Source organism: Mesoplodon mirus (assembly GCF_964341445.2).
Source record: "Mesoplodon mirus genome assembly, chromosome: 8".
In the NCBI taxonomy this organism is placed as follows: Eukaryota; Metazoa; Chordata; class Mammalia; order Artiodactyla; family Ziphiidae; genus Mesoplodon; species Mesoplodon mirus.
Window position 1 is genome coordinate 77,618,690 of NC_138984.1, and position 22,799 is coordinate 77,641,488.

The following is a 22,799-nucleotide window of genomic DNA, read 5'->3' on the forward strand; positions in this document are numbered from 1 at the left end:
TGTTTTGCTTTGTAATGCTTTATCACTTGATGCTTTAATGAGTCAAATGTTCTTTCCTCTTACCAAATAGGTTTTACCATCCCCCTTTATTTATTTATGCCAATAATTTAACCTCACTGGCTAAAGTATTTCTTATTGTGTTAGGGGAACCAATGCACATTTTGTCAAGAGTGGCTTGTACCTTAGCAATCTTCCTTTCTCTCTATCTCTTCCTGAGAAAATTGGGTTTCACAAAGTTCAACAGGTTCCTCCTCTGTAATATAACTGACCAACAGTTACTCAGCTTTGCAAGGTTGATTTCCTCTGCTAATAGATGACACTTTCTTCCACATCCTTATTTTAAAGAAACATTTTAGCAGTAGTCTTATTCTTCAGAGATAACTCAAAATAATATCATTATGGTCTTTTTGTTTGTTTTTAAACTAAGTCTACAGCTGTCTGGTCCCTGTGTGTCCTGTCCTTTTCAAGCTGGAGCTACAAAATTCACTTGAGCTCCAGAGAAAAGCAGAACTGTCAATGACTATTACTTAATAAATCAAAGTAGTTGAGCATTTAACTTTGCACTGAATGATTAAAAACCAAGCTGTTCCTCGGTGGATATAATTAGGAGGCACAACTTAAAAGAGTTTGCCCAAAAGTTGAGTCATTTGTCGGGTTGCCAGATAATATATAGGATGCCTTGTATATTATCAGCGTGTAAACAGCGAATAATTTTTTTGGTATAAGTGTATGACCCATGCAATGTTTGGGGCATACTCATATTTTAAATTTTTCATTTTTTTTTAGAATAAAATTTAACTGGACATCCTGTATTTTTATTTGCTAAATCTGGCAACTTCTGGTCACCATTTATCTAACAAACTATGATAACCTTTTGGTAAAACTTGGTGTCAAGAGAGTTTTAGCTCAGAAGCACTACCTTTGGAGTAGAGGTCAAGGTTTCATAGTTTTGATGATGTGACATCAACGCTACGGAAAAATAGATGTAAGTAACTCTTCAAGTTTTGGAATTCACAGATATATATTCGGTAGCCCAGCTTCAAAAGAGTGGAGGTTAAAAGAAGTCATGCGCTTGCTGGTCTGAGGTTTCTAAGGAGAAAAGAAACCGACCTAGAGAGCCTTTCCAAAGAGGGTGGAAGTTACTGTCGCAAAGGGTTCTCGGTTTAGCGAGGAAAGAGCGCAAGACCCGAGCGAGTCAATGAAAGAGGAGTAGGAAAAGACTGGGCGCGTGAAGCCAATCAGAGACGAGATGGATGGGACTAGCCTCGGGGAAGGGGCGGGCTTAGGTGCTATAGGCTCCGAAGGGCCGGTATCAGCCAATCCGAGCTGAGTAGGGCAGAGCTGGACGCCGGGAGTGGTTGGTCTCGAGGAAGTGAACGGCGCCGCCGGAGAGTCTGTCAACCTCACCTGCGCCTGCAGCTGTACCTCCGCTTTTCTCCCAGCCGGGCGGACGCTGACTCGAAGGGTGACAGTTGACGTTCGCAAGATTGTCATGGCCTACCCGGGATACGGAGGAGGGGTGAGTCCTGGCCGCTTCGGCGCGGCCTCTGCCTCCGCGGGGTGTGGCGCTCCGGCGGGCGGTGCCAACGTGCCGGATCCGCCTTCGGTCGGTCCCTGCTAACTTCGCCCGCCTCTGGTACTCGGCGGCGCCGGGACTTCGCGCAGTGCAGGAAGCCGGGGCTGGGGCCGAGCGGGGAGCCGCAGGTGTTCTGGTCCCTGGGGAACCCTTAGACGAGTCCTTGTGGAGCCAAGGGTGTGGAGTGTTTTTAGAAATTTCTTCCCTGGAATGGAGGAACAAAGCCTCCTTTTTCTTGTTCCGGTAATCTTTTGTGGTCCGCCCTCCGTCCAATCCTCCTAACCCCCTCCTCCCCAGTTTTGCTAGACATCCTTTTCCTGAATTTTTTGACCACTTCTTTTCTGTTCTCTGTGTTGCTTATGAATAAATTAAGGTATGCTAAATGTCTTCTAATGTTTACTATTCTACCAAGGACAGTGTTCTTCTAGACTCTTTGGGCGGGGATGGGGGAGTGGGGAGGTGGAGAAAATTATACTTTCTTACGTAACTGTTTATCCTGCATCACTTTTGGGAGTTGGTAGTTGTGACTGTAGTATCCGTTATGGTAACAGGAAATAAAACAAAATTTAAAATTTCAATTTACATACATATTTTTATTTTAGGTAAGTGTTATAGTGTGATCAGTATTTTCAAGCATAATGATACATTTTAAGCATAGAAAGCTTATACAGATGAGGAAGAAATAGAATAAAAAATAAGTTCCAAGAATAAAAGGAAAACAGTAAAATTTCTAAATGTTCCAGAAGGGCCTTTTCATTTCTCTTAAAAAAAAAAAATGGGTGGGAGCAAGTATCAGATCATTATAGTATGTAGATAGCAACGGATACTTTCCAAAGAGTGATGTAAGACATCATTTGTGAATGTCAAGATTTACAGTGTATTAGGCATTGCATTCTTTACAACTATTTAAACTTAAGAACGTCATATGTCAACATAAACTGTGGGGAAAGGTATATAACTTTTCAACATTGTTTTAGGGATAGGGAAGCAAATGTTTGAAGAACACTGACATAAGGTACAGCTGGTATCCTGAGGTATGAAGTGGAGTTCTATGCAGCCTGTTGTGACTTATTACACAGTTTATATGTGCAGAATTCTCCAGGGTTACAGATTATATGATCTAGTTTAACCAAAGTAACCCTCACAAAATGGACAAGTAGTTGAAAATTTCTGGGACGAAACTAGGGATCAAAGATAATACTAAAGATTCAGAAATGTGCAAAACTACATGAAAATGACATTGCTGACAGTTTTAAGTCCAAGGTTTTCTTCAGTCGCATTACCAGGTGATGACATTGATGACCTAATGATCAGTTTTGATTCATTTGAAACTATTGGGAAGACAACTTGAAATATGAATTTATTATAAACTACTTTTCAGGGTTTACTTTGTAGGCTAGGGGTCTGAGTTTCCCTCCATATGGGCCCTTCCACATGGGTCTTGAGCTTCTTCATGCTGGCCATGTTCTAAGAGAGAAACTAAAGCTGCCTGTCCTCTGAAAGTCTTAAGCCTGGAATGCATGTGGTGCAGTTTCTACCAGATAAAGCTGAAACAGGCCCAGCCCAGATTCAAGGGATTAGAGAAAGTCTTTGCCTTTGCAGGGGAAATGTTGCAAAGAATTTGCAACCGTCTTTAATCTGGCCACCATCAGGCTCTGACATTTTTGGATTTTGGAGAAGTTGATATTGCGAGACAGGAAGGAAATGTAGATAGAAGGTTATTCCTAAGGCCAGGTTCTTCATATAATACTGCTTGCCTGACTTTGATTAAAAAACACGTGTGCTGAACGCTCCAGGCACACATGGAGATGCCACAGTAGAGGGTCTATAGCCAGTCTCCTGGCACCACCTCAACATGAGCTTTTCGCTAATAGGCTTATATTTAGTTTGGCCTCTCTTCTTAGAAAAAAGTTTTTTCTGTTTTCCTTCTGTGAAGCTTAAGGTGTGAGGGTCTCCAGTAAGCCTTAATTTCTTGGATATGCTCCAGGCCTTGATTGCCCTCCACGTCCGTGGAGGCCTTGGAACCAAAATCTAGGTGTTTGTTTTTTGCCTCAGAGCAAAAGCTGCTTTGGGAATTTGGCTAATCCTTTTACCTCTGGGTCTAGACTTGTCCCCCAGTATTGGCCTGGAAGTTTCCCCATATGAGTGAGGAAATTTTACCTTTTTCCTTTAATATTAAAAAGTAATATTTTATGAAAAAAAATTTTTTTTTAGTGAAGATTGACCTTATCCTACTTACCCTTATTAGAAATAGGAAGTTTTTTTTTTCTTGAGTCAATATTTGTAATTTATAGAATTTAGGTACTTTTAGAAGGCCCATTTCATTTACGTTTTCTTTTTTTTTTAAACTTTATTTTATTTATTTATTTTATTTTTGTCTGGGTTGGGTCTTCATTGCTGCGCACGGGCTTCCTCTAGTTGGGGAGAGCCGGGGCTACTCTTCGTTGCGGTGCGCGGGCTTCTCACTGCGGTGGCTTCTCTTGTTATGGAGCATGGGCTCTAGGCACGCAGGCTTCAGTAGTTGTGGCTCGTGGGCTCTAGATGCGCAGGCTCAGTAGTTATGGCCCATGGCTCGCGGGCTCTAGAGTGCAGGCTCAGTAGTTGTGACACCCGGGCTTAGTTGCTCTGCGGCATGTGGGATCTTCCCGGACCAGGGCTCGAACCCATGGCCCCTGCATTGGCAGGCGGATTCTTAACCACTGCGCCACGAGGGAAGCCCCTACATTTTCAAATGTATTGGTAAAGAGGTGTTCATAAGCATTTGTTAATATGTATTTTTTAATTTGAATTCTCTTTGTGGTTATATACACTTCTCTTTTTTATTCCAGAAACTGGCCTGTCCTTTGACAGTCTGTCTCTTTTCAAAGAATAACTTTTAAACACTTTTTTTTTCAAATTCATTATATTGTTTTAATGTTTATTGTTCCCTTTCTTATACTTCATTGCTTCATAATCTAGTTTTTGATCCTTGGGCACATTTCCTGGAGCTCCCATACTTCCTGCATACCTTTTGTCTTTACCATATCCCATGCTGCAGCTTTTCAAACTGCCACTTAAAGGCTCCTACCTTTTGCCTTTTTCCCCCTCTTAGAATTCTTTTCTCTTTTTGCCCATCAATCTCTGCTTATTCTTCAAAGATGCAGATCAAGATTTTTGTTCCAAATGGAATAATGAACAATCTTGATACTTCTTCCTCCTCCAGACTCATTAAAAACAGTGAGTAAAATATCTCTCTAAGATATAAAAAAATGTATACCAAGTTCCAAAGTGAAAAGGAGACAGTAACCAGAGCCATAGCAGGAAACAAACAGTATGTAGTCTCTGGGGTCAGCTTCATATTTGAATCATGGTCTACTTCTTACTAGCCATTTGACCTTAACTAATTCAGGAAACCTCTTGAAGTTACACATCCTCAACTGAAAAAAGGATAGTACTTTCACATCTCACTGAGTTGTTGGGAAATCAAATCACATGGTAGATGGAAAGTAGTTAGAACGGTACCTGCAATATAAAAAGCTCTCAATAAATATTAGCTGAGTACTCTTATTGTTGGTATTCTCGTTGTTGTTATTCTTATCAGTTTTGAAGAGGACTGTTGTTGGAATTATCACTTTATTGTTCTGTTCATTGATATCTTGCTTTTTAAAAAATAAATATTTTCTAGTGGAGGGGATGTTTCAGCCCTATGCATCTTCCCATGATTCATTCACAGTTTTGTTGTTTTGTATTTACCATGTATTCTATGTATGTGTCTTTAGGTATACCACTTCTTAGTTTTACTCTAGGTGAAATTTTCTTGTATTTTTTCCTTTTTGCTTCTTGTATTTTTTACTTTTTTAAAGTGTGCCTCATTCTTAGAGGCTAGAGACTTATTTTTTCTTTAACACTTTAAAACATGTTGGATAACATTTGTTAATGAGCTGAATTAAGTAATGCAGGGCATCTCGCAGTTTGTAGCTAACAGCTTTTGTGATAATTTGGGAGCTTTCAGTAACTCGATTTTTGCTTTTCAGTGAACTTCTCATAAGTATTTTCTTTTAAACCAACTTCAGTGGATAATGGGTAATATTTGTATTAATAACCGTCTCCTTTTTCACTCTTGTAGCTTGGAAATTTTAGCAATCAGATGCAAATGGGACAGCCAATGCCAGGAACAGGGCCAGCTGTGCTCCCTGGTGGATACCCTCCAAGCCCAGCTTATCCGGACAGTTATTCCTCAGCGGGAGACCCCATGTGGACATACTTCACTGCTGTTGCTGACCAGGTAAAATCCTAAATATATAGCACAAATATCAGTTTTAAAAAATGATTGCAACTTAAAACAAATGTCAACTCTTTTATTTAGTGTGTCATTTTAAATGTATATAAAACTTGCATTTTAAACTTATCTAGACTAATTTTCTTCTTGCGATCAGAGATGAGGGTAGTCATAATTATCTCATTAAAAAGTCTGTTAGTTTGATGTCTGACACATTAGGAGTAACCAGGGTGGTGCGTGGAGACTGAGCCAGATAGGATCTGGGAAAAAGAGACCTGTACGTAAATCTCCTTGAGGAAGCTGGGGCAGAGTATCACAAAGGAGACTTGTAAAGTGTGGATGTTTCTGGGAGAGGCTTGATGGTAAAGCAAATCAGGAAAAGATAAAGGAAACAAGGCAAAATGAAGGGACAAATACCAGACTAATGAGCAGAGACAGAGATTTATACTTGGGTCTCAGTCACAGTCCATGTCTCTTTTCTTTTATAGTGGTCAAGAATTATTTATTGAGTGCATAGAATTTCATAGAAGTTTGATAACGTTTTCCATTCATTATTCAATCACTTAAATGTTCACTAGGTCCCATATGCCTTTCTAGAAATAGAGGATATGCACAGAATTATTACATGTGGCAGACACTTTGTTTTGGCTACCCAAATTTCATTCAAAACCTCCTTTTCCCTTTTCACGTGTGGTAGCGGTTGGAAAGCCCTAATACCATCTCAGACACCTTTCTATAAAGGTAACCATGTGCTATAAGACTGGCCATTGAGATGTAGGTGTAATTTCTTCGGGATGCTTTCCTTTTCCAAATGAGGAAAGCTTTCCTGGAACTAGTGTTGGCCCTTTCTCCGCCTTCATCCTACCTGCCTGGAAAGGGGACTTGCAGTATGGAGGTGCTGCAGCCATCTTGTGATCTTGAGGCAACAAGCTTGAGATAAAGGCCTATGGATGGGGAATGTGGAAACATGGAAAGAGATTGATGGCCTCATTAAGTTGCCACAGTCTTGTTCTGCATAGCCCCAGACTTCTTGTATAAAAACAATAAACATTGATTTGTTTAAGCCCCTTTTATAACATTTTCTAATTGTTTTGCAGCTAAATGCAATCCTAACTGTTGCATTATGCCACTCTTATCTGCAAGGAACTCTTAAGTATTGATCGTATAATACTGGGAATAAGTATGTTATCTATAGCTGACTATATAATAAATCCATTTTATAAAATTACAACTTAAAACGTAAGAACCAGACATATATATTTAGAGACTTTTTTTGACTTAAGAACTATTTTATTGTAACAGTTGTCAACAATGATTTGCTATGATTGTACTATTTGATACTTTCCTTAAATTTTTCAGTCTTGTGCTTTTGAATAATTAAATTCCATAAGGCCGTGGCCCTTGTCATATTGTCTCTTACCCAGGAGGCACTAGGATTATATTAGTCATTGAATGGATGCATAAACTATCTCATTTTCAATTTCTAGTCCAAATATTTAGACAGTTCACTTATATGATGAATTTTGTCTGGCTTTAAGGGTTCAAGTGTAGTATCAGATTTATACATTATGATCCTAGAACCTAGTTACCAAACTCACCTCTGCAGCTATATTCTTTTTTGATAGGCCTCATAATTAAAGATACTCTATGAGAAATGTCCAATTAAAAGTTTCTGCAGGGCTTCCCCGGTGGCGCAGTGGTTGAGAGTCCGCCTGCCGATGCAGGGGACACGGGTTCGTGCCCCGGTCCGGGAAGATCCCACATGCCACGGAGCGGCTGGGCCCGTGAGCCATGGCTGCTGAGCCTGCGCGTCTGGAGCCTGCGCTCCGCAATGGGAGAGGCCACAACAGTGAGAGGCCCGCATACCGGGAAAAAAAAAAAAAGTTTCTGCAGTGTCCCTTTTTATAGGAGGACGTTTTCCTAACACTAATGATTCAGTCATCAATTGATTCAGGGAAATTCTGGTTAGTACCTTCATAAATACACACAGGCACACACACGTATACACACAGAAGTATCTTGATAATACCAACAACTTTAACTTTAATGTGCTCCCTGCTTGCATTTTTCCACACAGCAGCTCTGTGAGGTAGGCAAGGTGGATGTGCTCTTTTATTATAGATGAGTAAGTAGAGATTAAGATTGATTAACCTAACAAATAGGACTTGAACTTGAATATCATTTCAAAATCTTGCTGCCTATCAGTTAACCTAACCAAGGGCAATTGAATTTTTGTTAATTATCTATCTAAAGCTCAATGTTTAATTAGAAAATGCAGTTTTCTACCACTAATGATAGGTAGTTTAGTTGAGGGTTTAGATAGTTGATCACAATCCTCCGCTCAAACTGCCTGTAAAGAGATCCAAAATGATCACTTGGATTTTCTCCTTATAATTTAGGAAGACACTGCTTGTTAGTTAATTAAGATAACATGTTTTTATAAAATGTATGAAATACGAGTATGAAGTAGTGTATGAAATATGAGTATGAAATACGAATATGAAGTAGGGTACCAGGATAATGCTTTCTGATAGTGATAAATAACTTTTAGCAAAGCTATTCAGGTTATTAGAAAAACTCCAAAATTCTATAAAAACGCATGTAAAATAGAATTTCATTCGTTAATTAGGTTTTAGATTTTTAAATTTAATCCATACTTGAATGAGAAATTGTAATAGTTTCAACCTTTTGAAATAGTAAATGAATATGGCTACAAACTGTCAGAAATGACTACAGTTTAGTGAAGAACGAAAGGAATTATCTTCATTCTACCAAACAGCTAACTTGCTTTGTACTAGATACTGGGCTAGGGTCTGGGGATGAAAGGTAAATGAAACTCAGATACTGACCTAGACGATCTCTGTCTAGTCAGGGAGATAGACCTGTGGGAAATGATAACAGGGAGAAGCGTGCTCAAGGTGAGTGAGTGAAGATGATAGCAACACCAAGAGCATCCTCTGACCCTTATACTTGTTCTCTTTGCCTAGAACTGCACTGTCCAAATTAAATAGAGTGTGAGCCACAAATGCAAGCCACATGTGTAGTTCTCAAGCCTCCAAGTAGTGCATTTTAAGGAGTAAAAAGAAATAGGTGAAATTAATTTTAATAGAATATTTTATCTAACCCAGTGTATCAAAAAAGATTAACATTTCAACATGTAATCATGTAAAACTTATTAATAAGATATTTTACTCTATGTCGTGGTTACTAAGTCTTGGAAATCTGGTGTGTATTTTACACTAACAGAACATCTCTGTTCAGACTAGGCACATTTCAGTGCTCAGCGGAATGTAGGGCTAGTGGCTTCTGTTTTGGACAACTCGGTCCTAGAGCACTCTTCCCTCAATGTCTGCATAGCTCGCTCCTTCACTTTCTTCAAATCTTTCTCAAAATTCGCCTTACACATGAGGCTCTGCTTTACCATCTATGTAAAATACCATTGGCCTCCTCGCCGTACTCCACAACACTCCTTCTTAGCACCTTTACTCTGCTGTATTTTTTCCCTCAGCACTTACTACCATCAGATGTAATTTCTGCTTTACCGCCTCTCTCCCACCACTAAAATGTAACCTCTATGAAGACGAGGAATTTGTTTTGGACACGGCTTGGTACTTAGTCCATTTAATGGTTCTTGAACATGTTAGGTTGTTCAATAGATATATGTTACATGGATGAATTTCTTATTCTTTCTAAATGGAAGATACCTGCATTTTCTTAGCATACTTGTTTTAATGATTGCTCTATAAAATTATTTCATCCTGTATGAATTCGTTCTGAAATGTTTCATTCTTGTGGACTGTCTTTCTGAACATTAGATTTTTCCACATACTTTGGAATACTGGTTCCTTAAACTTACAGTGAGTGGTTTTTGTTTATTCTCCTCACCACCCCCCCTCACCTTTTGTCCCCTTCCATGTTTCCCTTCCTCTCCCCATGTCACCCTTCCGTACCTAGTGGTTTTGTGATTTTCCCCACCTAGATTGTGTCCAGAATCAGATTTTACTGAAATATAAAATCCTTTGCCTTGAGTTAAGTTGTTCTAATAAATACTTGGGTTTATTTTCCAGAAACAAGCAGACTAAAATACAATAAATAAACCAGTACATACTTTAATATCTTAAAAATGTAAAACTGTCAGGTAAATCTAACAGGCTTGATAGACCTAAACAGGGTCAATATCAAGAGACAAATGAAGTGAATGATGCAAGCACAGGGTCAGATCCTTTGTTTAAAAACTGGATATTTATTCACAGAATTTTTGCATTAATTTTTTTTTAATATTGCATTAAAACATTACTGTGACTACTGAGTTTTCTTAAACTTCCTTATATCTAAAGGTTAGTCTCTCACTTGCCTGATAATGTTTATAATACTCCTTAGAAGTGTTTATAATACTTCTTAGAAGTAGTTTGTAAAAGTTTTGGGGGTTTTTTGGGTTCTTACAAATTACGTGTTTTAAATTTGCCTCCTTAATCCTTTCTCAGAGCTGTTGTTTTGAATTTGTGACAGTGTATGTGATGCTTCCAAGTAAATTACTCTTTATTTCTGTAGAAAATAGGATGAGGTACTGAAACACAATGAGAGTATTCAACCTGTTTCACTTCCATTGTGGTTACTTGTTTGTGATAAAAAATTTTTTTTTCCCATAAGAAGGTCAAACAAGAATATTTGGACAAAAAAGCAGAGGGGACTCTAAAATTTTGCTGAGTTTAATGCTGTGGAGGAAAAAGATATTTTCTCTTCCCAGTTAAAGATTCAGTATCCTTTAGAAATAATCTCCCCTCAAAATGGGCATGAAAGGAAAGTGTTTGAGACTTCTCTGAATGCATTTTAGCATTTTAGGCATTTTTCTAACTATTTGAAGTATAATGATTCTCACAAGGTATTACTTTGCACTATTATAGGACAGAGTGATCATGCTGTTTTTCAGAAGTAGAAAATATAACATATTTGAAATGCCTGAATAATTTAATAGAATAAAATTTTATTGTAAAAAATGTATTCATGTTTTGTGATGTTCTCTAATGTGCCTTTGCCGTCAATAATTATCTCTATAATTTTGTAGTTGATAATAGAGTAGTGTTTTGAAGATTGCATATTTATTGATCGGCCTAGAACAGTTAGTTAACATTTTAGTATGCTTTTATACAGCTGATTTTATTAATCAGGTTATAATTATTTTGTAACAGGATGGTGAAGTGGATGCTGAAGAACTTCAGAAATGTTTAACACAGTCTGGAATTAGTGGAACTTTTTCTCGTGAGATCTTTTTTTTCCTCTGTTAAAATTGGACTAGGAAATTCATTTTCTAACTTTTTTGTTTCCATACTTAAAATATTAAAAAAAATTTTAGCACAGATATACATGCACATAGTTCAAAGAGCCAAATAATTCTGCAAAGCTTGTTATGAAAATACTGTTCAGCATGCATTCCTCCCTCCCCGATGTTAACCACTCGCAGAGAAAATCTCTTTAAAGTTCTTCAGCTAATTCTTTTGAAATTTGCCTCCATATCTCAAAATAGCATGCCTTTATCACTATTGATTTTCAGTTTTAATGATCATCAATTATTATGTCCTGCGGTGGGTGATGAGGATGTAACCCTCTCACCTGTGTCCCTGTACTCCACACAGGAGCTCCCTCATCCATCTGCTGTTAAGTAATTTTCATTAGCTCACTAATCAGTGTTTGCCTTATTGTTACTATCTAAATAAATGCTCTTCCTGAGTCTTGTAATAATATATGATTAATTTTCCTTTTAATGTAACTTTTTGCTTTTTCTGAAATTAATCCTCATCCAGGAGCTTTCTGTTGTGCTTCGTTTTCTGTGCACAGCTGTCATGCTTGCACTCCTGGAGCCCTTTCTTCTCTCTCTTGAGTTGGATCTCCCCTTCATTCCATCCCTGGTTGTCATTTTAAATTCGATAAAATATATTGAATTAGCTTCTTAATAAAAGTGCATGGGAGGTAAATTTTTTGAGACTTTCTCTGAAAATGCTTTCATTCTATCCTCAGAATTAAGTGATTGGCCAGGTATAGAACTCCAGATTACAAATCATTTTGACTTAGAATTTTAAAGGTATTGCTCCATTGTCTCCAGCTTCCACTGTTGCTTTATCTTTTTGTTTCCTGCCTGTGTGTCATTTGTTACTACTGTGTGGAGGCTTGTGAGATCTTCTCTTTGTCCCTAGTCTGAAATGTCACAGTGCTGTGCCTGGTTGTGTGGGGAATGCAGAGGGCACTCCTAATCTGGAAACTCATGTGATTTAGTTCAGCGCTGTTCTCTCCATTTTCTCTTTCTGGAATGTGTCTTAGGACTGGGTCACTTTTCTTACCTTTTCTCTCCTACCTCTTATTTTCCTCTACTTTGGGGGAAATTTCCTCAACTTCTTTTTCTTTTTTAACTATGGGACGCTTCACAGAACAAACTTGCATGTCATCCTTGTGCAAGGGCCATGCTACTTTCTGTATTGTTCCAATTTTAGTATATGTGCTGCTGAAGGGAGCACTCAACTTTATTTTCGAAACCTTCCATTGAGTCTTTCATTTCTCCTATCATGTTTTTAAAATCCAAGAGCCTTTGTTCTTTTTACATGAATGCGATGTCTTTCCTTATCTCTCTGAGATTGTTAATGTATTTTTTTTAAGCTTTTTTCTTCCTACATAACCTACTTCCTCCAGTATTTTTTTCCAGGTTGTTTGTTTGGCTGTCTTTCATGTTAGGTGCTTTTCTCAGGTGTCTGATGATCCTAGCTTGCTCATATTTAACTAAAATGCCAGTCAGAAGCCCTGAGAGCCAGGCTGGGTGTTGACTGTAGACTTCAGAGTCCGGTGGTTTGGCTGGGCAGTGTGTCCTCCAACACTGGGTATCAAGATCTTTCGGGGTTTCCTTTGGGGCTGGTTGTCCAGTTGATCTTCTGTCTGGAGCGGAGGAGGGAGGACTCATCAGGGTTCTCAGTCTTTTGTAAATTGTCATTGAATTTCCTTGTTTTAGTAGATAGCCCTGTCCTCAGCTGTGCCTGGTTTTCTGCAGTGCACAGTCCTCTCCAGAGAATAAAACCCCAGATGTCTACTGGCGTGGGAGTAGACAGGGTAGCCATCCATGTAGCTGAAGCAAGGAGGGGATTTGGGGCTCTAAAGGCTCCTTAGATAGACATTCAATCAGTCCTTCGGTTTTTGTCTCTACATTCACACCCATTTTCAGAAGTACTGCCAGTTCTTCAATGTTTGGAGTCTCCTCCAGGATAAACCAGGCTGCTTCTCAGGTTGTCTCATTTCAAGTTCAGGAAGCCACTTTCTCAGATCTAGGTTGTCAACTTAGGTCCACCTACTTTTCCAACTTGCAAAATTTTATTCCTTTGTTTCCTCTCTCATTCTCTTTTTCTCTAAAGGATTACAACTTCTAGAAATTCAGTTTAGTTCTATCCATTCTAATGGGGTGTGGGGAGAGAGGGAAAATCTGTCAACTTTCCTAAAAATTCTCTCCCTCCATTCTTCGTCAGAGATATTTAATCTTACATATACTTGGTCCTATTTTGAGATTGACTGAAGGTCTGCTTATTTGATGACTCAATTTTTGTCATTTATTATCATCTATTCAGATTCTCCCACTTAATGAATGTGTGCCATGTTAACTTTAAGGGAAAACAGATGTCATTTACTTGACAAAATGATGGAATGCCATTCCAGAGATTTCTCCCCCTCCTTGCCTGAGTAGTTTTTGTATGAAGGAGCACTGGGCTCCAATCCTGACTCTTCCACCTGTTAGCTAGTGAACGTGGGAAACTTTATCTTTCTGGGCCACAGTTGCTTTATGTGTAAAACTGGGGCTAGGATAGGTTTGACATGTTTATGTGAAGTCACAAAGCACACACTACCTGGCTCATAGTAAATGCTATTCACGGTCAGTTGAATTGTCATTCTGAAAATACTGTAACCACCTATTCTAACATTGACACCATATGAAACATTTAAAGGAAGCTCTTTTAACTTTTGGATTGTTTTATAATTTTCTTTAATGGGTCTAAAATTTAGCTGAAATAGTTTTTTCCTTTAGAAAAAATTCAATATATTTTATCAAATAGCATAAAGTAAAATAATTTTAAGCATTTTTATTCATTCATTTATTTTAACGAGCTACTAGTAAGAACTTTGTAAACTTGACTGTACTGACATATCTCCTTTATCAGGACTGTGTGTAATTAGTCTTGAGATAAATCAGCATGCTAGTTGAATGTAATTGTGATAAGGTTTAGAAAAATTAAATTCTGCCTAGTGAGTCCTCATTTATAGTTCTTTAAATATGAAAGTCTTAATATTTCTAATAACCCCTGATTTTAAGATAGCAAACTATCTTGTTATCTTTATTTCTTCTTCCTTTCTTTTCCCCTCCCCTGAGAAAAAACAGTTGCTTTCAGTTCTGAAGCTCATCTTTTTCTTACTTGGTTGATTGCAGTAAACTACCAGATGATTTACCTACATCCAGATCCATCTTACTTTACTCTCTAGTATGTTCTTTGTCAACAACTGTTTCTGAAATGGAAATTTTAGAATTGCCCCTCTGTTCCTTAAAATCCTTTAGTAACTTCCATTGGTCTAAAACTTTAGGGTAGCATTCAAGACTCTCGTGACCTGGTCCTCATCTGGCTTTCTGAAGTCATTACATGCCTCTCCTTCCCATATATCCCAAGCTTTAACCAAATCTCTAACACTTTCAAGTTTTGTGATCTCAGTGTATGACGACTTCTACTTAAACCTGACTTGGCATTTGTGTTAGGAAGACTGAAGCCCTCCTTTTCACTTGTTTAATTTTCAGTATTTTATAATTGCTTATTTAATTACCCAAATCCCCTTACTAGATGTGAGTAGTATGAAGGTAGTAATTTTTATTTTAGTCTCTCTTTTTTTTCTTTCTTTTTTGTTTTTTTTTGTTTTTTACATGCATGCCTAACATTCAAAGTTTGTTCATTGGGTGATTGTGTATGTTTGGCAATTTGTAAATGTTTTGTTTTGAAAGCAGAAATTGTTGTAATTTTATATAAATAAAATCGGGCAGAATTTAATTCAAATAATAAATATGTTTTATAGCCTTCAGTTTGGAAACCTGCAGAATTATGATTGCCATGTTGGATGTATCCTTGACTAAAAATAGAAAATATTGGAATATAGAATATTAAGGCAATTGTTAGATATAAATGATCATAGTAAACTAGAGAGTTTAACAATACTTTGTAACATCCTGTTTGAATTCCTGTTTGAATTCCATTCTTTTCCATTTTTACACAGAAATCTATTTATATGCTAAATTTGGCTAACTCTTGCAGAAGTGAACTTAACAATTTTTTAGTCAATTATTTGGAGTTTTGGGTCCGGGTAGATTCTTTGGTATCAAAACTTATTTTTGTTAATAAAACTATCAGAGAGATAACACAGGAAAAATGGGATTTAATGAATTCAAAGAACTTTGGGCAGCTATTAATGCCTGGAAGCAAAATTTCATAACTGTTGATAAAGACGGAAGTGGTACAGTAGAGCATCATGAATTGAATCAAGCCATTGCTGCTATGGGTAAGAATATTAAATTCTTTAGAATCGATCCAGGTCATCTTTGTTCAGATGAATATTAATTGTTTAAATTTGCTAAGTAATAAAAGGGTATATTATTTCACTAGCTGTTGTCCAATTTGATTTCAAGGTTATAGATACATTCTGATTAAACACCTTTAACAAAACCATTTTATTTCTGAGTTTTCCAAAGATGATCTTTCATACACTCTGGTTGATAAAACAATTTCTGAATTTCCTATGTTGAGTATACTTAAATTTATTCTAATTGTTTGTACTCACTTACCATTTATATTGTATTCTTTTGTAACTTGGTAAGATCTCTAATTTGACAGCAAAGGCTTATCTCAATTACAGGTCTCCATACATAGTCTAGCTTTCTAGCAGTAAAAACTGTTTTTTTTTTTTGTTTTTCTTCTTTTTTTTATGTAGTGTAGAACACACAACAGACACCGAAAAACCTCAAAATGGGAAGTCTACATTTTAGACTATCTTAAAAGACTGTAAATTTATTTTTAGCATATCTCTGATTAGCTAAGGTTCTCAGTCTATTTTCTTTCAAAAAGTGATAATATAAATGGTGTTTAACTTGTTTACAGTTAATGCAATTTTAAGTAGTTTTCTTAATTATATTTACTTTTGTGATTTTATTTACACTCATTTTTAAACAAAATTCTTTTGTAACAGAACTAACTTTTTGAAAGGTTTTAACTTTCAGAAATCTGAACCAAGTGCAAATTATCTCAAATTCCAATTTAAAGTCAAAGCCATGATTAGTTTCGTTGTATCAATAGATGTTTTAATAGGTGGTCATTTTAGGGACAGTCCTGGCCATATAAACATGTATAGGTCAGTTATAGAGTCTTAATTCCTAATGAATTAAACTTGGTTCTCAATTCAGCACAGTGTTGGAAAATTAATATAACCAATTGCAAAAAAGAAAACCACCGAAGAGTTCACATAGGCAATTGAGTGTAACAAAGAGGTATTCTGTATTTTTCAAATTTAAGGTCTTCAGATGTATTTTAAGATATTCAAATTATTTTTGCTGAGAATGCTATGGAAAATCTTACGAATTTTATCAGTCCCACATCCAGATCATAATTCTCTAATAGAAAGCTCAGGGCTTATTTGCATATAATTACACTAGTTTGCATATATGACTTCTAGTAATTTATACCTTTCCTTTCATTTACTTTTAGCAAGTTTCCTGGATTGTATTTCATTATAGCTATGCATAGAATTATCTTCTGTTGCATTTGTTTTTATTATTTTTCCCTTTGACTGGATTAATATCTTGTCTAAATCTACTAATTCATTAATATATAAAGACAATAATTCTAGGCCAGCATTCTTCACAGTAAAGTGTACACATCTCATTAAATACATAAGACCATCTGTAGGGGTTCCACAAGTGGAATATATTAATTTATATTTTTAATTACTTTTACTCCATTCTTTTTAAATTTTAGTTTTATATATACTTTAAAATGTAAATAATCAAATAGTAATTCATGTATAGAATTTAAAACTAAATGAATACACATATAATGGGAGTGAGTGATCCAAAACTTCTTACTTGTAGAAGTACACATTCAAAAACTTTTGGAGTCCACTGGGCTAGACAGTAAAGAACCAAGGAAATAGTAAGAAGACTGTGGTTAAGATAAAAATCTGTGAAGAAACAGAATAAGGGTTATAGGACAAAATGGAATAACATTTTCCTATTTCTTCCCCCTCTGAGTAACCATGTTGATTCTCAAATTTTCTTTGACTATAAAAGACACTTGTAAGCAATATAGTCAATGGGAAATATAGGTTTGAATGATAGCAAAGATCACTAATAACCTTTGCTTTGATTTTCTTTTTTTTAGTAGATTTAATTAATTAATTAATTAATTAATTTAATTTATGGCTGTGTTGGGTCTTTGTTGCTCTGCGCAGGCTTTCTCTAGTTGCAGCGAGCGGGGGTGCTCTTCATTGCAGTGCGTGAGCTTCTCATTGTGGTGGCTTCTCTTGTTGTGGAGCACGGGCTCTAGGCACATGGGCTTCAGTAGTTGTGGCTCGTGGGCTCTAGAGCACAGGCTCAGTAGTTGTGGCGCATGGGCTTAGTTGCTCCATGACACACGAGGTCTTCCTGGACCAGGGCTCGAACCTGTGTCCCCTGCGCTGGCAGGCAGATTCTTAACCACTGCACCCTCAGGGAAGCCCTCAATTTCATTCCCTTTTATGGCTGAGTAATGTTCCATTGTATATATATACCACATTTTCTGTATCCATTCATCTGTTGATGGACATTTAGGCTGCTTACATGACATGGCTATCGTAAATAGTGCTGCAGTGAACGCTGGGGTATCATTCCTTTTTATGGTTGAGTAATATTCCATTGTATATATGTACCACATTTTCTGTATCCAGTCATCTGTCGTTGGACGTTTAGGTTGTTTACATGTCCTGACTATTGTAAATAGTGCTGCAGTGCATATTGGGCTACATGTGTCCTTTGAGTTATGGTTTACTCAGGGTATAGTAGTGGGATTGCTGGGTCATATAGCAGTTCTATTTTTAGTTTTTTAACGAATCTCCATACTGTTCTCCATAGTGGCTGTATCAATTTACATTACCACCAACAGTGCAAGAGGGTTCCCTTTTCACCACACCCTCTCCAGCATTTATTGTTTGTAGATTTTTTGATGATTGCCATTCCAAAGCAATCTACAGATTCAGTGCAATCCCTATCAAATTACCAATGGCATTCTTCACAGAATTAGAACAAAAAATTTTACAATTTTTATGGAAATACAAAAGGCCCCGAATAGCCAAAGCAATCTTGACGAAGAAAAACGGGGCTGGAGGAATCAGGCCCCCTGACTTTAAACTATACTACAAAGCTACAGTAATCAAGACAGTATGGTACTGGCACAAAAACAGAAATATAGTTCAATGGTACAGGATAGAAAGCCCAGAGATAAACCCAAACACATATGGTCACCTAATTTATGACAAAAGAGGCAAGAACATACAATGGAGAAAAGAGAGCCTCTTTAATAAGTGGTGCTGGGAAAACTGGACAGCTACCTCCAGTCCTCCCAGAAACACCCAGAGTTCTGATATTCTTTAAAGAACTATAAAATTACAAGGTTGAAATATTGATGCATTAGAAAAACCTGTGACATACACTAGACCTTATTTCAAAATCAAAATATATTTTAAAAACACAAAAAGATAATTATTTTCTTTTTCCGAGCTACCACTTTTTTACAAAGCTAGAATTGTGAGAATTATGTACCACTTCACTACTAGTAATGAAACCTTTGATCAATTTCAATTGGAATGTGTTTTGTTTCTAATGTATATTTTTATGTAATGAATTTTGAATGTTAATTTGTTTTATGACTTTATTAACAAGAATGCATTGTTTGTTGTGTTCTTTTGATGTTTAGTTTTGGAAGTTTTAATCTAGCAGTCCCTTTTTCTAGGTTATAGGTTGAGTCCTCAAACATTAACTGCTATCGTTAAACGTTATAGCAAGAATGGCAGAATTTTCTTTGATGATTATGTTGCTTGCTGTGTGAAGCTTCGAGCATTGACAGGTATGGACCATTTATGGGTACAGTATCATGTAGCTTTTTTCTTGAATGGTGTCCCTCACTTTCTTCAGCAAGTTGATGGTATTATGTATTTTCCCCCTTTATTCACTATTAAATCTAATCAGAGCTTTAAGGCTTTAAAAATTTAGGAATATAAATAGTGAAAAATTGTTATAGCTCAGTTTTGGAAAGTTTTCTCCATATCTCAGTTGCCTGGGACATAAAATCACTTAAGATTTACTTGAGTATAAAATTATTCATTTTTTAGTACCTGGGGACACCAAGTATTTAAAACTATAGATTTTAAATTATAACAGAAAAAGTAATTTTTTTGTTTAAAGATTTCTTTAGGAGAAGAGACCACTTGCAACAAGGGGTTGTGCGTTTCATATATCATGATGTAAGTATCCTGTATTACACTTTTGATATTTATACTGTGTTCTGTGTATGTTTACAGTTGTCAAAAAATTTAAGTGATCTCTGGTTTCAGCACTGGAAATAATATATTTTAGAGACCATATTCTTTATGTTTTTCAGCTTAACACAAATGTAAGATTTAATCGTGGTAGATATACCAATTTGACTTTATAGTAAACATAAAAATACTTTTAAATTTTATGACAGACTTTTGGCAGTTTATGTTCCAAATCATTTTTAAGGGCAAAACTACCATTGCTTTTATAAAGAGTAATTTACTTGTGATGGTCTTTCTTCTAAGAGAGATAGGAAATTTTCATCTATGATAGGTAGTGGAACTGTTCATTTCTCATTTCAGATGGTTGCTATTAACCTGATTCCAAGTTTGTTTTGTTTTTAACTGAAGGAGAGGTTATATTTCACATGTTCTTTAGTGTTTCAAGGTTTTGTTTTATTTTTGTTATGTAGGAGTTATAAGGTCAACTTTACCCTACTAGTATAATACTGGTTTGAGTTACAAGCCTTAGAAGCTCCAAATTTCTCCTCTTGTGAAAATGCTTCTGTGGAATATAATTAATCAAAACCAAAACCATTTTGTTGTTACCAGCTGGTGATTTTGCTTATGTATTAGTTTTTGCAGGGTACTATGGCAATTTGAAAGTCTAGAATTTGAAGGCTGAAGAAATACTGTGAATTTCTCTGCTTGGAAGAAATGAACTGAACTACTTTGAATTAAAGCTTTTGGGGCTTTTCCATGTTCCTGTCTGTTAAATCTCTTCTCTTTCTATGTGTTTTTACTTTAGCTCACCATGCAAAGCAGTAAAAGAGATGTTTTTGTATTTGTAATATCTATATAAATTTATAACTTTAGAGATATCTGCATAATAAATATTGGTATATGATTAAGTGATATAAATACCTCTTAGTTTTAATTTTCTTTCTTACTTACAAAATAGATTATATAAGAAGCCAAATGATGAAAGCCTAGATAAAACTAATTTATACTTACCTGAAGGTTACAAATTATACTTGGAAATTTTGTTTGTAGTTGTTGCTATTTGAGGGTGAGCCAGAAGTTGGGAAGCCTAGATTTTGCGCCATCTTTGTAATAGGGTTTGTTCTTTCATCACATAATCAGAGAACAGAAACTCATGAGTCTTTGCTTGTGAAGAAGAAAATCGTAGTTCCTAAAATTTTATCTTAAATCACCTTAGGTGAACCATAAATTAAACTATGGTGATATAAAACTACAGGAGGCATTGTTTTTCCTTTTTAAATTTTTTGCAGTATATATTTTTCTTCAATATGTTTTATTGTCTTCTGTGGAAAAAAATTCTTAATAAACATAACTTTTTTCTCTGCACTTTATAGGTAACCTAAAATGGCATCTTTTTCTAAATCTAGATTTTCTGGAAATGACGTATTTTTAATGAAATGTCAATATTTAAATTTGTCCTTTTAAACTAAATTGTTTATACATAATGCTGTTAACTGTTTAGAAAGTTTAAAAAACTCCAGTAATCTACCACTTTGTTTAAATGTTCAGAAATTATAAGTTTGACTTTCTTGACAACATTAGCCAGTGATTTTGGCATTGGTAAACCAGTAGGTCTTTACCACTAAGTGTAATGTGGGTCCTAAGCATGGTAGGCATCATGGAAGTATTTCTGAGTGCTGTTACTACAAAAATTGCAAAGTGGAGTCACCAGGTCCTTAGCATTTAAGATTTCTGGTATAAGCTGCTGCAGTTAATTCAGTCCCTTTCTGAGCAAACACCCCGAAGTCTTTCTTAATGAAGTTTTAATAAACCACATTTTTTTCTTACACTTTAACTGAATATTTTCCAGCTTAAAGGTGCAAATGGCATAATTTTAATATGGCTCGTGACCAAATTAATATATAGTTTTTCATTAAAAAATTTTTCATTAAAAATGGATGAATGGTAATATCTTGAAAAAAAAACCTTTTATAAACTTTCACTTTAGAAAAATCCTAGAAAGGAAGTAATGTATATTCATGTTGATAATTTTATATAATTAGCTGTCAAATTCATTTGGTCAGCTTTATAAAAATATGTGAATAAATAATCCATGTAATTTTGTCCTCTAGCTGTTAATTTTTTTTCATAAACATATATTTGATAATGTGAGAGCATGTTAACTGAGTCATAAATGATATAGAATTCTAATTAGAAGTGTTGTAGGAAAAGGCTAATGTAAACACACTGTATATCATTCATGTTGAATAAGGGTGATACTGTGACTCAGTAGCATGGAATCTTAACATCCGATTTATACAGGTGGTTGTTACTGTCCTATTCTGAGGTCAATTATAATTTTCCTTATTTGGATGCTCATAGTTGAGGTAAAACTTTTAAAATGGCTTGACATGGCTCATATAAGTTTTGCCAAATGACACTTTGTGTTAGAACTTCTTCACACAATTCTCTAAGTCATCCTTTTCCAAAGGTGTTCCTATGACTTTTGGTCATTGGAGGTCTGTGAAGTTTCCATGACCAAACGTATTTGGGAAAGTCTCACCTTCCTCAGGGAGCTTAATAAAGCCTAAGGTACAGAAAATCTCATTTAATTTTATTTGACCCAATTTTTTCCGAACTTTTTTTTTTTAACCACAGAACCCTGCCTTTTAGCAAAACTAATGTTCCATGCCAATCCAACCCAGTTGTCAGACAGTTCTTTTGCACTTTACATTAGATAGATAATTACATAAACATTAGCCTTAGAGAATATATTACTAGGATTTTTTTACTGAAATGCAATTCACATTTTTGATGCTTTAAAATAATTAATGTAAACAGACATCCATTACTAAGGTAAAACTTAAATAGTTTTACAGGGAGTATGACTGGAATATGAATATAGTTTGGTAGTTTGTACTGGTTAACTCATGCCCCAGTTTTCTTATGATGATGTAAATTATTGAATAATGTACACTCTTAATGTCTAAGTGCTTTTATTTATCCAATAAACATGTTTCCATGTCATTTTGAGAATTTTTTTTAATAAACATTCAAATAGCTTGCTGTAAAGTTTTGCATCATACAAAATCTGTTACATATATATTATGAGATGCTTCAGTTCAAATAACAGTGCAGCAATTCACCTATGCCTAAAAGACTGCCAAATGATTAAATGTCAGGTATTACACTACTATTTCGAGTGGCAGTTTATACATTTTAAATTACATCAAGGGGAAATTAATACTATTGGAATCTTAATTTGGTCCACTTTAAATGTTATTTCAAGGACTGCGCTCATTTGATCTATCAAGCATGAATTCAGAAACAAAAAGTAATAAAAAAATGTCAAGTGATATGTCTATTTCCAGAAAAGGCATTTACCCTAGAAGATAGTAAAATTTATCAATGTAGTTA

The 22,799-nt window shown here is 35.8% G+C and overlaps 1 protein-coding gene across 2 annotated transcripts; it reads left to right on the forward strand.

Annotated features, from left to right (window-relative positions):
* Positions 1–1,345: 1,345 nt before the first annotated feature.
* GCA (grancalcin) lies at positions 1,346–22,409 on the forward strand. Of its 2 annotated transcripts, none has more exons than XM_082630957.1 (8): positions 1,346–1,519; positions 5,682–5,840; positions 11,024–11,093; positions 14,922–14,965; positions 15,254–15,401; positions 18,878–18,991; positions 19,330–19,388; positions 20,037–22,409. In XM_082630957.1, exons 1-8 carry the CDS (start codon positions 1,493–1,495, stop codon positions 20,061–20,063), a joined length of 648 nt encoding a protein of 215 aa, XP_082487083.1. In that variant the 5' UTR covers positions 1,346–1,492; the 3' UTR covers positions 20,064–22,409. The 2 variants fall into 2 exon arrangements, with proteins under 2 accessions (XP_082487083.1, XP_082487082.1); XM_082630956.1 differs by lacking the exon at positions 20,037–22,409 and adding an exon at positions 19,764–19,843.
* The last annotated feature ends 390 nt before the right edge of the window (positions 22,410–22,799 follow it).